The following is a 17,627-nucleotide window of genomic DNA, read 5'->3' on the forward strand; positions in this document are numbered from 1 at the left end:
GACTGACTGTCTCTATCTCTCTTTAGAACACAGAGTAATTCTGAAATTCTTGGTTGATTTATCTTGTAGACCTCTACAGCTTGTTAAATTTGGCTGTGGAGTTCTCCAGCTCTATAAAAATGAGCTGACTGAACAAAGGACACCGAGCCTTAAAGTTTCAACAGGTAGCTCGGCTGTTGTTGGTGTGTTAAACAGCATGAGCAAGGAGACGCTTCCCATCCTGTCTCCACTGACTCGAGGGTATGGGGGGGATACACACTGCTGAAGGCCCCGGGGAGCCTGCTTTGAGCAGAGGCTGCTCACCTTCCTCCCCCACTCCTTCCTGCAGGGAGGGGGGATGCACAGACCTGCACACAAATGGCCGTGCAGCCCTCTCCCACTAGCACTGTTCTTCAAGCTTCCTTTTACCAAAAAAAGAAAACATGGCTGAGATGTTTGAGCCATTTTTGCAATGTAGCCTGCTTTAAAGTGGCTTGGCAGCAAAGACGAAAAGAGTTCACTGGTCTTGTATTACCTGCCAGAGGCATTGTATGTAGCTTTGTTCCAAGTCCCTTGCGGGGTTCCCTGGTGGCTCACGGGTCCTGAGCCTGAGGGAGAGGGGTCGGGATTGGAATTCAGGTAAGAGTCACCAAAAGGGGGGACTGAAAGGGAGAGAGAACGAAGGCAGGCTCCAACTCGCGAGCCCGGAGCCCAAATCCTGCTCACTCTTTGTGCGGCTGCCTCCGGGCTGCAGGCTGAGCCTCAGCATTCCCTGGCGCTCCGTGGCTTTGCGTTAGTCTTAAATCTTTGGGGCAGTGCCCCAGTCAGTAAAACTTCAAAGAAAAAAAAATAGTAATTTTGTAACCCTTATTGTTTATGTTATGTGATTTTCCTTCTCTGAGGGTGCATCTCGAAGCACACAGAGAGGCTGATTCATTACTTCCTTGTGTGATGCCCTGCTAGGTCCAGCCGTGAGTGTTCAGGTGAGCTGTGCCAAGCCTGGCGAGCAGACCCCGCACCCCATGTGTGTGAGTGCTGGGTGTTCAGCATCACCCAGTGTTACTGGATTGTTTGCTCATTCGCCTTTGCTTTAGGACCCTGTTTTTTACCACAATGTTTTGTAAGTGACCTGTAAAATGCACAAAGTGGTAGAGGGTTCTAAAAACCCCACAGCAGTAAGCTGAGAGTGGGTGAGCAGGTGGTGAGCCAGCAGTACGTGCTTTTCCTGTAGAGAGAGGGAGCTTATGGGCAGCTCGCAAATGCAGCATATGTGGAGAGGTCTTGAGGGTAATTCCAAACTTAAGCAGGAAATGGTTGGAGTGAAAAAATCTTTCCAAGAATGGTAGCAACACAGACTTGGAAACTATTTTAAAGGTAGATGAAGGAGTTTGAGCTGGATCAAGGTCCATTGGGCTGGATCAATTGCACCGGGGTCAGGGCAAGCCCAGATATGAGTACCTACTGGGAGAAGTCGTCATTGAGAGCAGCTCAATGAGTCATTGATCACTGCTAAGCAAGGATTCTTTATTAGCAGCACTGGGGTTGCACTGAGGATTTTCCTTCCGTAAGTACTACTGATGTTTACTTAATTACAGATTGCTTATATTTCCCATTTCTCAGAAATATTTTGCATAAACACACCTATTCCCATATTTGTTTTGCTTATTACAATTTATGGTGTTTTGCTGCCATCTTCTGTCCTTTTGCAACAAACACAGTCCCTGAGGTGGTCATTGTACCTCCTCCACTGGTCGTTTCATAGCCTTCCCCATATGTTGGCACATGCTCAAGGTCCGTTGTCTCGTTTCCTAACCTCGAAGCTGGTTCTTGCTGGTGTTATGTTCTTATCGTCTTGGATGGCCAGCTTCACAGCCTTGAAGGCTGGGGTCTGATTGGTAACTCCTTTTAAGCCATACATAAAAGATACATGCATCCTATCTACTTACAGAATTATGTGTCTTATCTAAAGATTCTCAGGCACGTTTCTCAGGCAAGCTAAGCAACAATATTTAACAGCCCCTTTTAACAGTGTTAACAGCCCCTTTCATTATAATGGCAGGTAATGACAGGACAAGGGGCAATGGTTTTAAGCTGAAAGAGGACAGGTTAGATTAAATGTTAGGAAGAAATTCTTACTCAGAGGGTGGTGAAGCACTGGAACAAATTGTCCAGAGAAGTTGTGGATGCCCATTCCTGGAAGTGTTCAAGGACAGGATGGATGGGGCTTTGAGCAACCTGATCCACTGAGTGGCATCCCTGCCTATGGCAGGACATTAGAACTAGATGATCTTTAAGGTCCCTTCCAACCCATTCTATGATTCTGTGATCTTGCTTCTGTTTGATTTGCTGATGAAATGACTGTGTACAGCCAGTGTATTCACAACTTGCTCCTGTTCTAAAGCAATGATTTTTTTAAAGTCTTTAAGTTGAAATCATTGGCTCTAAATTCTGAATTGTCTTAATTCCGTTTGAAACTATATAGGCTTGTTAGTTTAGACAGAATCAGTTTAATCTAAGTTATTCTGCTAAATGTAGTTGAGTAAAGTATCTAGATAGGGGTTTAGAGCAGGCTTTAGCTAAATTAATTTAAGTCTGACATAATTTGTGTAGATAACAGGCTGAGAGGTGAGCCTTTCTGATAGCAGCTTAAGTGAAAAGGGTGTCACAATATATGGGATTTCATATGAGAAGGAATGCGAAAAACAGTTATTGAGGTGTGAGAGAGTAAGTTTGAATACAGGAAAAAGCAATCTGACCTGTTTTTTTGATTTTATGCACAGGTTCTATCTTGTGACTTAGGGACAGGACACAATTCAGGATTCCTGGGTTCTGTCAAACCTTGTTTTCCTAACTTGGCATCTGGACTTGGGGATTATATTTTCTATCTGCCTCTGCACACAAAAATGCCACAGACTATTCTCTGTGCCCCTATGTGCTATGATATCCTCTGTGGTTTATCTGCTGAGCTGTCCTCCCAGATGCTTCAAAGGCTTTGGATACATAGGTTCTATCTCTGTCTGCTTTCCTGATTTTCTTCTTGTGCTCCCTCATGTAGAAACCTTTGCTTCCAGCTGCTCTAAACAAAAGATTGAAGGCCTACTATCCAAAAGGCACTGAAGGACCTGATAAAGGCAAAACATCTGGCATTATTTTAAGTTTGCATTTTGAAGATGGCAGCAGAATGTGCGAGACGCAGAGACAAATGGAGCTTCATAGTTCTCACTTTTTGAATCTGACTTAGAAAAGGCCTCAGGGCATCTTGAAACTAAAAGCAGTAAGGGGTAGCATGCAAAGGCCTTGTTAGAAGGATTAAAAGAAGGCAGGAGTTTTTAGTAAGCTACTGCAGAGGTCTTGGTACTTGAGAAAAGGTCCCTTTTGTGAGATCCCTTCTTACAAGCCTTATGTGCACTCTTTAACCTAGTACAGCTGTGTATGCATTGAATTCTCCCTTTGGCCTTTTCCTTGTGGTGACTATGGATATTGAGGGAGCAAGCTGTTCCATTTATTTATAGCTATTTAATTTCTTGAACTTCTGTGCTATAACATATCTCATCATATTTCAACATATTTCAATATATCTCAATATGTTTCATCACCTGATGTTCAGAGTGCTGTAGCAAAAGTATTTCTTGCTGCTGTTGAAGGAGCTTGGAGTGCTGCCTTCATTTTGTCCTACTAAAATGCATAAAAGCAGGTGTATGTTGCTTTGTAGTGAGCAGAAAGGAACTGGAGTAAATGGAGTTTTTTATTTCAACCCAAAGCTGGACTTAAATACATGGTATTTAAGTTTTGGTGACTTTTCAGCTTTAAAAAGGTCCTTTTTAAGAGTGGGAGGTAACTTTTAAGTCTTAGCAAAAAAACTGGTAGTGTGGGAGGTTTTTGCACTTCTAGGTCTCTGTTCTGCTTGCATCCTTTTCCAGTGGATCAGAATAAATCACCTGCTCCAGGTATTCACTACTGCTCTCAAAAAAAACAACTCAGATGTCTTAACATCCGATAGTTTCACTGTGAACTTTGCTTAGTGCTCCGATTATATTATTTTTCTCCAAAGGCAATTCGTATAGGAACACTAACCCATGTTCTAAGGTGGACAAAATTGGTTAAACTGATGGTTTTACACTGATAAATTTACATTAACACTGCTAGTACCATAGAGATAATCTGAAGAATATGATGTTTATTGTAAAAGAAACCCTCAAAGCCTCCCATCTATAATGTTTAAGGCAGAGTTGTTTCTTGAGTGGATTTAGGTAAAAATATTTTATTCCATTGTTTCTCTTTACAGGTTAAATCAAGAAAGTCAAAGCAAGAAAAGGTCTTTTGTTTTTATATGACTCAAATGAGAACAGAAGAGGAGAAATTTAGAGAAAAGGATGTTTTCTTTTTTTGTGTTTTAACTGTTCATAGTGTATATTCTAGCTTTTCAGGGAGGTGTTAAATGGATTGCCATCTGCTCACTAATAAGTAACTTTTTTATTCTCTCCTTCTGTCTGTAGGGGTAAAGATATTTTGTCAATTCTTACAGAAGTTAATTGGGATGTGGCCAGTCGTGTTAACTACATGGGGACAAAGCAGATACTCCAAACAGCGTGTACCTTTAGAATATTTACATTTCCAATACCTAGGGACCCTCCTCCTTCAGAGCAATATCAGGGCTTTCAAAACACATCATTTTATCATCTTATTTAAATGCAGTTCATCACACTGCCTATTTTAAGACTGTTACCCAAAATCCTGTGGATCTGTTAGCTTCAAGGCAACACCTCATAAATTTTTTGTCAAATGAATTGTGAAACTGGAGGAGACACTATTAATCCATGTGCCAGCTATTTACATCATCTGTATATTCAGAGTTATCAGGGTTGGGAGAAACATGCTTCTATGATGTTAAACATTTTTGTACCTGCACAGGCTACAGACAGAAAAGGATTTTTTTGGCAGCATAGGGGATGCATGTAACCTTCCATGTCTAAACCAGGACTGTTAATGGTCTGGTTTAGGCTCATCATATTTTATTTTGCAGGCTAACAATTTTAAATCCTCGTACTGGGTCTGGCTGAGCTGGAGTTCATTTCCCCATAGCAGCCCTCACAGTGCTGTGCTTTGCATTGGGAGCCAGAAGGGTGTTGATAACACACCGGTGTTTTGGCTACCGCTGAGCACAGCATCAGCACTGTAACATTCCTTCACTGGTCAAGGGCAAGATTCTAGGAGGGGACACAACCAGGCCAGCTGACCCAAACTGACCAAAGGGATATTCCATATCATATGATGTCAGCTCAGATATAAAAGCTAAGGCAAGGAGCAGGAAAGGGGACATTCATTGCCTCCAATGGCTGCCTGCTGAGAAACCATCGCGCGTGCTGAAGCTTCTCGGAAGTGGCCGACCATCGCTGTTCATGGGAAGTAGAGAGTAAACATTGTTGTCTTTCGCTTTGCTTTTGCACGTGCAAGCTTCTGCTTTGCTTTAGCCTCAGTAAACTGCCTTATCCCAACCCATGAGCTGTCTTCCATCTTATTCTCTCTCCCCTGTCCGGCTGGGAAGGGGAGTGATAGAGTGGCTGGGTGGGCACTTAGCATCCAGCCACAGTCAACTCACCACAATCCTGCTTCTAAATCCACTAGCTATGTTCATAGAGAGAGAGAAAACTGGGAATGAAGAGGCAAAAGCTTAGGTAGTAAGTGAAAAAAGATTTCTTCCATCTCTAATGTAAATGGCGTTTAACTTAATAGAGGACCAGTTACCAATTGAAATCAGGAATTTGTCCCACAGTGCACACGGATACTGTCAAATGCGTAACATAAACTTCATGTGCAATGAGATTTTTCCAAGACTGAATAAAACCAAAATGCTGCATATTATTCCCTCTGTGAAACCTTGTGAACTGTTACTTCCCCATCACTTCTGAGAAGAAAATTTAAGGTAGAAGATTGGCATGCTATGAAATACATCATTCAGCAGTGTATCCCTATAGGTTTATCAGATTGATTAACTTTGTTAAGCATTAAATTTTTTCATTATTGTTTTTTGGTATAAGATCTAAAATGCAGCCATATGAGAAACAAGGCTCCTTGTTGATTAAGCTTCTAACAGAGAATTTTGCGAGTTAACTGAAATAATGCCATGTTGTTTTGTTATGAGCATTTACTATGTATGCCTGTGTCCTTCCTGTTTATTACTGCATTAAATTCTTAGTTCTAAGAGCTTGATGAGATAAAAATTATGTATTGGGGTAAGGCTTTTCCTTGTTTCTGACTGGCCCCCTGCACTTTGTTAGGCTGCATGAATCAGTGGGGTTTTAACTGCTTCAGGATTTAAGCTGAAGTGAAGCTTAGTTAATTTCAGCAAAGCTCTCATTGTATATGGTTACTAGCCATACATTAGGGTGAAGATTTGAAAGAGTACTGCTTAGTGCTGTTGGATGCAATTTCTAGCTTGCACTATTTTTAGATGGGGAGTTTTGTATCACACAGAGCATTGAAATGCAGCCAGTTTTCAAAAATGTGACAGTCACTTTTTATCATGATGAACAGGCATGAACAGGTTAGTATGACCCATTGCATTTTATGTGTTCTGAGTTTGTGTAGCTGCCACACTTGAAGTCACATTTATGCCACAAATAAGAAAAACAAGCAAACAAACGTGGTTGGTTGCTGTTGAGGCTCACCGATAGCACACAGAAACATATGCACATGTGCGTGCTCTCCACCTACAGAATTAAGGAAGGGTTGTGTCTTGTGCAGCCCTTGTTTAGACAGATTTAAGTGAAACTAGTGTAAAAAGAGTCTGCTGGGGAAGTTGGGAAATCTTGGGAAGACCAGAATCTTAAAGTGGGATTTGTAACATCCGCAAGTTTCTGGTACTCCGTCCTTCCTGTTGGTTTTTGTGCAGAAGCTGTGTATCCTGCCGTGTGCCAGTGGAGGCCACAGTCACTACAGTTGCTGAGCAGTCAGTAGCCTCAGCAGTTTCACTTCCTCAAGACCACCATTTCTAAGCGAGGTGAATTTTTGCAGGCTGTACAAGGAAAAGATTGGGTCACTGAGACAGTTCTAGAGAAAGCCAGAGGGACAAAACCAGGGTGCAAGGGAGCTGAGGGAAATTAGACTGTAATTTAACAAAAGGGCAGAAACATTTCCAGGAAGGGTAAGAAAGGAAAAAATCAAAAGTAAAACTTACAGCGACAGAATGGTACCGGAAGGGGTGGTCCTTTAAACTGCTGTATGAAGGGCGAGGCCACAATCAAGTATTTGTCACACAGTGCAGATCACGGCAACTGAACTCTTGATTCAGGTAAGACACAGAAGAACGAATCCAGGGAAAGAGTCACTGTGACTTGAGATGACATGGAGATAGATGAATTTTGGACCTGAAGATGAAATCATACTTGTGGTGGCCCTTTGGGTAAAGGCACAACTCGTGCCAGTGAAACAAGTCGGACGGGTTTTCTGATCTGTTACTACCCTAAGCCTTATGGAAGGAATTTGTATGCCTCATTCTACCAAAGGGTATGTTATCATTTTGAATTTGTAAAGGTAGATAGGTTGAAATCAATGAATGACTGTTTTCATTGCAAAATTTTAACAAATTCCGGCTCTCCTAACTGTCCCTCTTCATAATGCTGACTTCACAATTTTCTGGGAGCCTGGTAGCCCTACTTGCTGCTGTTCACCTATTTCCTGCTGCATGGAAGAGATTGGTGACTAGCATGCTGGGAACCTTTCCACTTCAGAGGGTGAAAATGTCGAAAGTTAATTCTTGCTTAAATTCTCCCGTAAATGGGGAAGTATATTACATAAATAATTTCAAAAGAATGTTTAGTTGTTGAGTCCCCTGTATTTACTGAGTACTGCTACTGAATTTGGTGCTAAAAGTTGACTCTTTTTTATTTGGGAAATAATTTTCCTGTTGAAAATAGGCTAGGGTGAATTGGAGAGGGATTTCAGAGAAAGGAGGTAACTCATAGCAGATCTGGTGACACAGCAGGACAGTGGGTCTGAGACTTTTAAAATTAAAAGATGTAATTGATTCACCCTTCCCTCACTGTCTCTTAATCAGAGTTTTTATAAGAGCACAAAAGTACTGAGCTGTGCTGTATGCTAGAAAGCAGTTGGTATGCTAGAAAGCACTAGGTATGCTGCTTAGTGTTGTCCTCCTTAAAACAAAAGCAAAACCTGATTACTATTGTGGCTTACTTACAATTTTTTCTCACAAGTTCTGCAATAATCAATTTTCTGAAACTGGAATTGTGATAGGTGGAGTAGGGATCTGCTGTTTTATTACCAGTTTATTTAACATACTTCTTGTAAGTCATGTGACAATATAGATATCGTACAACAGTACTTTTCCTGGAACTTTAGAGACTATGCCTGTCTCACTTTTTTCAGAGTTGTTCCAGCACTCCTCCAGCCTGTCCTCCCATGTAAGTGATGTAAAATTACTATTATTATTCAGTTTGCCTATTATATCAGTTGTGTCTTCAATTTAGTAAAGTGGGAGAAAAGGAAAGTGGCAGTTAAACATTGTTTTAGTTGTCCTCCCTGTAATTACAGACAAGCTTAAATGTAATATATAGGTGGCACATGTGTTCTAACTGCAATAATTGGATGGGTTTGAAACTTACAGCCTTTGAGAAATAAAAATGGAAATTCCCTTTACAAGAAAGATTTTCTTTTGTAAGCATATACCTTGTATCTTAAACAAAAAACATGATTTATGTGAGAAAGAAGATAACTGCCTAACTAGCTACCAAGAAAGTACACTTCTCTTTCCTGTGTGAATACAGAAATGTAAAGTCAGATCTGCAGTCATCACATCTTGAGTAGCACAATTCAGATACTAGTGATTTTGTGGTGATATGGGCTGAATGGTGTGGATTCTAGTCTGTTCAAGAGTTCAGTTTGACTGGATTTAAAGAAAAGGGTATTTGGGATCAGAGAGTGAATTGTATGTGCTGTGTTACAATACGTTTTGCTGTTTTATCATTTTTTTGAAGACAAAGGTTTAAGATTCAGTTGTACATTCACTCTTGCTAACCAACAGAATGCTGACCAAGAGCATGCCACAAAAAGCTGTTTTGCTGTAGAGTGGTCCTTGGAGGAGAGCAGAACACAATTGTCTTCTAATTATTATTACCAGTTAGTCAGCTGGGCTCCCTTGGAGTTACTGGCCCTGGTACGGAAACATTTGCGGTAGCAATAGGATTAAATGGATTGCATAGTATTCCAGTAGTGTAGGAGTAGAAAGTTTTCATTCGCCCTTGTCAACTTTTCTGTCTCCCAGTGACAGTGTCTCTCAATGGGACAAGAGACCTCTTCTGAAGGCATTTCTATTGAGTTTCTCTTCAGAGATTCCCAAGTGTCTTATATCTAAGGCAGAGAGAATAAAGTGGTACATGGTTCTCTTACTAGAGGCAAGTGGAGGCAGGTCCTTTAAGTATCGGCTGTAGAGAACCAGGTTTGTCTCAACCTTTCTGAGGTTACAGGAAAGGTGTGATTGGAGGAGAGAGTCTGCAGAGGTGGCACAGCGCTGTTTGGGCCAACTCCCTGCTCTGCCCTGAGACTTGTGCCCAGTCACCCACCCCAGCTCACTTCCTGGGGAAGGGCTGGCTGTGCACACAGGTACAAAATGCTCAAAAAGTCCAATTTAGATAAGAGGCGTGCACTAGGTTAACTATAACAGGGTGTGGATTGAGCCCCCCCCCCTCTTTTTTCCTCTCTTTTCTCTGGCTCTCTTTCCCCAGCTCCACACCATCCACGTGGCAGCACCAATGCAGGATCTAAGGACTGGTGATATTCTTTGTTTTCTTCCTTGCTTTACATGGGCAAAGCAGGGCTATCACATTCTACCCCATACTCAATTTTGAAGTTTGTTGTGGGAAGGGGGAGACTGTGGGAAGGGGGAGGTGTTTGTTCCTTGTGAGCCAGTACCTTTGTGTTTTGTGAGTCAGCACCTTTGAGTGGTGGTTGCCGCAGCTAAGATGATGGTACAATAAAACAGTGAGTTCCTGACACGTCTCTGGTATCTTTGTTCAGCCTGACAAGAATTTATAACAAACATCACGTCCCTACCACTGGGTCGTGACATCAGCAGAGGCAGGTCCTTTAAGTGTCAGGGTGAGATAGTTGCAAGGCTTGCAGTTGGTATTTTCTAACTTTCTCTTGTGCTAAAAGTTGAATCCATAAGCCAAGTTTAATATTTCTAAAGCTGGTGGAGGAAGTGGAGGGGAAGGGAGGTAGTATTTCATGCTCAGTGAAACAAAGGTAACTTGATAAGAATTCTTCTGGCCTTTTTAAAAGGGTTGACATGATCTGTATTTAATACTACAAATTGATTGAGAGCTGGGAACTGAGTTTTATTTGATGTAGATACCCAAAACATCTCTTCCTGTTTTGGTTTATGCTGACCACCATCAGAAGCAATGTAAAAAGAAAGGAGAAGCCAGATAGCTTAGAGCAGTTATACTCCTGTGGACTCTTTAGCTTTGTTACCATGTAAAACCTTTGTTATGGTGTAAAATTTGGCAGTCTCATTTATTACACAGTGTATATTTCAGATTGACAAGTGGCTGTTGCTCCCAAATGTGATCAAATATCAAAAAACCCCAAAGCCCAAACAAAAACAGCAGCAGCCTGCCAGGATTATACATCCTGTACATTGGTACTTCCTACTGCCTAGACACACCATAAGAAGCAAGAATGATCCATGACTTTCTCTGTTACTGTCACTTAGTACAGAGGTTTTAATACTCCTTGTTAAGTCCAGAAAACCAAAAGAGCAAAGCATCAAAGCTATGATAGCAAAGGCAGCTTCTCTCTACTGAAGTACTTCTGATTGCATGTATTTGTTTTGGGCTATTCTAAACAGTGTGATACCTTTTATATAAATCATTGTTATTGCACTACTGTCACTGACAAATGAAATCAACTGCTGTTTGTATTTAGATCCAAATCCTCATGTGAAATGAGTACAGACTTCCACAAACTCCTTTTTGAAGTTTCCGAGGCTTTGGTCACAGATGAACTGGTGGCACTGAAGTTCCTCAGCCTGGATTATGTTCCCATGAGGAAGCTGGAAGCCATCCAGGAGCCCAAGGCCTTTTTCGAAGTGCTGCAGGAGAAAGACATGATTGAGGTAGGGAACCTGGCCTTTCTCAGGGAGCTGCTCTACTGGATCGGTCGGATGGACCTCCTGTCTACCCACCTGGATTCCAGCCGGGAGCAGATGGAGAGAGAGCTGCAGGTCCAAGGCAGGGCAAAGGTGTCAGCTTACAGGTAAGCAGAGAAACAGTAACACAAAATGTTGCACACAAAATGTACAACAGTTCAGTTGTGTACTGTCTTGTTTTCTGTCTGCACTGTTGTCTTATGAATATCCCAGCATAATTGTATTTATTACAGCATGAATTCCTGCCATAGTGAGTTTTACATTTTGCGATTCAAATGTGTAATTGTGGTGTTTACTTCTTATAACTTTCTTCAACAGTCTCTCTATTCTTTATTGTCAGGCAACTGCTATACAGAATTGCAGAGGACTTGACTCCAGAAGATGTCAAAAATGTGAAGTTCCTGCTCCAAAAAAATTTACCTAAGAACAAGCTCCAGGATAATGCCGTATGAAAAAAAAGTGATCTTGAGAAGTTTTTTGCAAGGCTAGTTCAGAGTGTGCTAGTTCTTGTAGGAAGGGAGGAAAGAGCAAGCAGTCTGCTTTTATGAAAATCTGTTGTTGAAAGAATTGTGATGTTAGCTGATAGCCGCTGTGCGAAAGAATGGACCCTTATTTTCTTCATTGTATCTTTTCTCTGCCCTTTTTTGCTCTCTTGGTCTTATTTTCTCTCTACCACCTGTCTCCCTAATTTTTTCTTCTTGCAAAATCCATCAAGCTCTTCCTTTAATCTTTGCTTGACATTTATAAGACATTTACTGTACCTAAGAAGAGTGATGTTTGCTAAAGGAAAAACAATGTTTTGGAGACAGAAAATCGAGCTCTAATGTGAGTTCAACCACAAATTTTTGTATGTCATTGAGTAAATTTTCTTCTTTATTGTAATTTTGAGTAATGGCATTTTGTTAACTTCTCCCCAAAGGTATTAAGAGTTTTAATGATCTAGTTTAACACTTGTAAATAATGAACAGTGTTATAAAAATGCTTGGTATTACTAAGAAGCTTTCTTAAAAAACCTATTTGTGTATTGTGGCACCTAGAGGAATATTAGCAGATTTACTTCCAACTTTGTGGACTGTTGAGCTTTAATAAACAAAATTAGGCCTGAACACCTTTTCTGTAACAGAAAATGTAAAATGGCATAGGTAAAGGACTTAACAGCCCTTCATCAGAACACAAAGGCACAACAGGATGCCATGTTGTTACCCACATGGGTGCTTTGTGCTGCTGAAACAGAGCAGGATAACCCAGCCACAGGCAATTTCTATTCACCCTGTCCTAACCTTAGTGATGCATTTATTCAGTTGCATCATGATCCTTCTTTTTATGAGGTTTGGAGGAAAAAGTAATTGTTCTTTAGCTGATCAGTCTCTGTGAGTGAGGATGTTGTCTTCTGCTCTGTCTAGAGGTGCCTGCAGTTACTGAGTTTGGGTTATGTGTTCTTGTTTTACCAGTCAATGTTGCAGCTTCTTCTGGAAATGGAAAGACATAGGATAATTAAAGAAGATGACCTGACAATGCTGAAAGATATATTACAGCAATTTAGAGCTGACATAAAGAAAAAAATTGATATCTATGAAGAAAAAAAGAAAGGTAAATTTATTTAATTTGCTGTTTAATAATAGAGCTGGAGACTTTTGTGGGTTTTTTGGCTCCATTGTTGGCAGCTTAGAAGTCTAGAGATGAGAGGGAGACCTTACAGTATCCTGGGACAGGCAGAGTGGCTCTAGAAACCTCTGGTTTCTGAAGTTTTCTGCTACTTCATTATCCCATCATGCCTTCTTGAAACATGTTCTGTGCCTTGTAAATGGTCTTCTTCTCCCTCCTCTTTGCCTTAAATGCAATTTATCTGTTCAGGAAAAAGTGCAGTGCTGGTTTTGGACCAGCATAGCTTTTCAGTCATTGAAAGAGACTGGAAGTGACAGGTGACTTGAGGAAACTTGTACTGGGAGACTGTCAGCATTACCTTCTGTTAGCCAGGCTGTTTGTTCTTGGTCAAAGTCCCTGAAGACGTGGTACTTGGCTAAAGTGTAGCTTTCTGTAATCAGAAGGGAAATTCCAAGGACTTCAGCCAGCTGAGGTGGTGCCTTCTGACACCACAGCCGGGCCTTACTCTTAGGAAAACAGGATGTCTCGCTCAGTAGCAACTGAGACCTATTTTCCTCAAAACTTCCTTTTGAATGACTCAGGACATGAGTTTTCTTAGACACGTTTATACAGCCCATACAGAGCTGCAGAGGAGTTTCCCCTGCATGTCTTTGTGCTGCTGACCTCTACCGTTGCCTCTAAAAGAGCAGAAGAAAATTGCCAAGGGCAGTTAGAGTAATCAAGTCCTGTGTCAGGGAATGGCTTTTTAGTAGTGTTGTTACTATTTTGTCCCCCTTGATAAGTAGAAAAAGAGCATGTCGTGTGGATCTTGTTGCCTTGACAATTAAATTTCATTTAAACACATCTGTGTAACTTGTTAAAGGGGCACTGTGATTTAGTTTCTTGGGTAGAGTCATGGATTTGATGATTTCTTAAGTTTTTTTCAGAAAGTTGTATTCAAATAAGTGTTTTGTTGCTTTGAGATCTTCCATTTTGCTGGCATTTTGCATCACCCAAACAGTAAATCCTAAAACATTCTGTTTATCTTTTGCTTCTAAGAAAATTATTCTAAAGAAGAACTCCACTATCCTGTGTCTGTTTCTCTGCATCCAGGAGAACAAGGAGCAGAGGGGAAGACAACACCCCTGGTGAGAAATACTTGAAGATTACCTTTAAAGTATTTATCCAAACTTCTGGGAGAGGGAGCATAAATTCTTAAGACTAAGCAGGTAGAACAGCTGAGAGGGAGGGGTTCTGGCTTTATATGTAGGCCTTGGAACAATTCCTGTTTTCCAAACAAGACCAAGACCTCTTCTTTTCTGGGGACAGGACTGTCAGCAACATTTTAAGTAATAAATGAAGCTGTTGTGTGCAGAAAACCAGTCTTAATGATAATGGAGACAAGGGCATTAAAGTCCTGAATGGGACATTCCTGGACAGATGGGAAGAGAACAGCAGAACTTGCTACCTCACTAGAACCCCACAAGGACCACCAGAGGGTAGGGTGCAGGAATTTTTCCTCTGCACATGCAAACTTGTATTTCTGAATACTCACTTGCTCCCATATCAAAATTGTATCCTCACCACAGAGAGAGTGGAGGAGGGATTCAGGGAGACAATGCAAACTCCCCTCTTCTGTAGCTTCTTAGGTTTTTCCTTTCTTGTTTCTCAGCCCTTGTGATTTTTGTCCTTGGGAGGGACCAACAATCTGTGTATAGTGTATTTCTCTTTTGAATGCTTGGCATTGCTTTCTTACCTGATTTTTTGTTTCCACAGCCTGTGGAAACATATGAGATGAAAAATAACCCCCATGGTTACTGTGTGATTCTTAACAACCACATTTTTAACAATCCAAATTGCAACAGAAAAGGAACAGTGAAAGATGGAGGTAAGAACTTTTTTAATCCAATTACTGCTTTGCTTTTTTCTCTAATAATTCTCCAAGACTATTATCTAATCTTTCCTGTGAGGAAGAATCATGTCCACTGTACTCCTTGGCCTTCAGAGTAACTGCAGTCACTGTAGAAACTGGAAATATGCCACTTCAAACAGTTTAGCTGATGGCTTAAAGAAGGATCTGCTTTTTGTTGTAGGTAAAAAGCATTTGGTTATATAGTGAAGGAGGGATTACTGTTCCACCTTTTCACTTTTTGATTGTTTTTAATTCTTAGCTATCATAGAAAAATATTTTTAAGTCCATAAATTATTTTCAAAGCTCAAATAAATGCTCTGTAATGTTCCTTAAAGCCTGTCTTCCTGCAAGTCACTTTTAAGATAAGAGTTTATCTTAAAAAAGTAAAATCTGTTTCATGAAGGACACATCAAGAATATTTTAACTCCATCCAGCCCATCTACAGGCTTCTTCCTTCCCAGCTGCTTTCTCACAGCTCACACAACAATTAAGTCACCATTTGCTAAAAGTCTTCAGAGCATTTGTGAGCAGGTTACTCTGCCTTTCTTCTTGCTGCATTGATAATTTTCACAGAATGAGAGACCTATTTAGTTTGAGGGTGGCAGATTTTGTCATTCTAAAGAGGTGGTACTTTAACTTGCCAAATGTTGTTCTTAGGCATCTGAGGTTGTTATGCAACACACAGTTAAAGCTTGCTTTAACACAGTGAACTTCACTAATTCGTACCTATACATCATTATAATCTGAAACCTGTTTTTGTTTTAGATAGCATGGTACTTAACCCCGCTGTGTTTAAAAAGATAAATTAGGTATGGGTTTTCCTAATAGGATTTGGCAGGCTGAGTCAGTCCAGGTGAGCTTATGGGTGGTATCTGAACACTTCTGCTAATACCTGATCTGCCACACAGACACTGATGTTTCTGCATCTTTCTTGTCTCTTTATGTTTAACAAGTTCCTTCTGACTTTTTTTCCCAGAGGCTGTGAAGAGGGTCTTTAAGTGGCTTCAGTTTGAGACAGTTGAGCACATGGATCTGGAAGCAAAAGAAATATACGAGAAAGTTAAAGAATACAGCAAAAGAGATCATAGAAACATGGACTGTTTTGTTTGCTTCATTTTTTCCCATGGTGAAAAACACAAAATAAAAGGCATTGATGATGAGTTAGTAAATATTAAAGATTTAATCTCCTGCTTCAGTGGATCTAATTGTCCCTCTCTTGCTGGCAAACCCAAGGTGTTTTTCATCCAGGCTTGCCAAGGCTCTGTTGGTCATCCAGCTGTTCCAGTAGAAACAGACTTTTCTGGACATCTTGGGACGGATGCTACCCCTCTGACTTCCATTCCTGATCTGGCTGATATTCTGGTTGGCATGTCTACAGTGGAAGACTATTTGTCCTTCCGGAATAGTGAGACTGGCAGTGTTTACATTCAATGCCTCTGTGACAAGATAGAGTTGCTTTGCCCAGAGTAAGTACTGGTTTTAATCCTTGTACACTTGGGGTATTGCAGACATACATACTGAAGCATGCTGTGCTGAAACATCGGTGTTTTGCATTTTTGCTATATAACATTTTTCACCTGCAGGACAGTGGAGAATAGTAATTATTTTGGAATTGGGCATTGTTATTCTTCTACAGATGAGCCAAAGTATAAATGACTTCCCCTGTGACAAAACCAGGGTTGTAACGCTGGAGCATTACACAAAAACAAGTGTGTGTATGTGTATGTATGCTTTTTAACATTTTTTGACTGATAAATGATTTTTCTTCCAGTGACACTTGATAAAAGTGAATTTGTTGAGCGATTGCACAGACAAAATAATCAGTGTTCTTTAGTCATAATTTTCATTGTTGCCTTCCTCCCATCCTCTCATAAATTTGATTGAGAACATAGAATTTCCCTTCAGACATCACTCTCTCATGATGTTCAGAAGACGACATGCAGAATGTATAAGTTTGGCCCTGTTTCATCTTGGTGTTCTCTTCTGACTATAACTAAAGCAGGAGACTGTGTTTGCTGGTAAAGCAATGCTACACGGAGGTTGCTTTTATTCCCCCAAACATACTGAATTCTGCTGTTATACAATGGAGTGTGCAATTCCAGTGACAGGTAGGGTGGGGCAGGATTCCAGTCATCCCAGAGGTACCACTTTATTGGAGCAAACATAGATCACCTTATTGGCTGAACTGCAAGTACCATGTATTTCAATGTAACTTTTCTTCATTTTTGTTCAAGCCGCATCGATCTCCAAACCATCCTGACAACAGTGAACAAGGAAGTGGGAGAAAAAGAATTTAAAGTACAGAATCAGATACCAGGAGGAAAATTAGAGAAGCAGATGCCACAGATAATATCAACACTACGGAAGAAACTGATCTTTGAAATTCCACAAGGACAGTCAAGTAAAAAGTAGAAAAATAAGAATGCAATCAGTTTAGGCTTCCACAGGGAAGAGACTTAACATGAGAAATTATCTAGATCTGTGTAGTTAGCCCCAGTCCTTTAAGGACCCATAGGACCTAAATTTTAAAATTTCCATATTTAATCAGTCTTCTGACACTTGGATCTGTGGCAGTCGGGTAAGGCTGTGGAAGAGTACAGATCTGGCTTTTTGTCCTGCAGAGGCAGTGGAGTATGTTCGGTCTGGGTTTCAGGTGAGGAAGCACGTGTAGGGTTGTAACTGCCTTACCCAGAGGTCTGTCTTTGGAAGCCATAATTTTTCATGGAAAATAACACCCTGATTCAGAAGGACCAAAAAAACCATGATTATGATAATACAATGGTTCTTTTCCTCCAAATATTTAGTTTGTTTTATGCTATTAATTTACTTGGCTAAGCAGCATTTTGGTATAAGCTTCTTAATAATAAGGGTTCTAACTGCATTTTTTCTCAGCATTCCCAGGGGCCAGTGTGTCATGAATGGCTATGGAACACTGGAAGGAGGTTCTTTGTACTCTTGTTTCTGTTGTAATAAATTGTCTTGTTTTTT

General features: G+C 40.7%; 1 protein-coding gene across 4 annotated transcripts; it reads left to right on the forward strand.

Moving 5' to 3' along the window:
* The first annotated feature begins 6,718 nt into the window (after nucleotides 1-6,718).
* Nucleotides 6,719-17,627, forward strand: LOC113965205 (caspase-8-like). Of its 4 annotated transcripts, none has more exons than XM_027678246.1 (8): nucleotides 6,719-7,485; nucleotides 10,921-11,250; nucleotides 11,484-11,589; nucleotides 12,595-12,733; nucleotides 13,787-13,875; nucleotides 14,504-14,615; nucleotides 15,616-16,105; nucleotides 16,874-17,627. In XM_027678246.1, the coding sequence occupies exons 1-8, from the start codon at nucleotides 7,451-7,453 to the stop codon at nucleotides 17,049-17,051; spliced, it is 1,479 nt and encodes a 492-aa protein (XP_027534047.1). In that variant the 5' UTR covers nucleotides 6,719-7,450; the 3' UTR covers nucleotides 17,052-17,627. The 4 variants fall into 4 exon arrangements, with proteins under 4 accessions (XP_027534047.1, XP_027534049.1, XP_027534051.1 ...); XM_027678248.1 differs by having other exon boundaries at nucleotides 6,719-7,270; XM_027678250.1 differs by lacking the exon at nucleotides 6,719-7,485 and adding an exon at nucleotides 7,510-8,399.

Source organism: Neopelma chrysocephalum, unplaced genomic scaffold (assembly GCF_003984885.1).
Source record: "Neopelma chrysocephalum unplaced genomic scaffold, ASM398488v2 Primary Assembly neopelma1_44, whole genome shotgun sequence".
In the NCBI taxonomy this organism is placed as follows: Eukaryota; Metazoa; Chordata; class Aves; order Passeriformes; family Pipridae; genus Neopelma; species Neopelma chrysocephalum.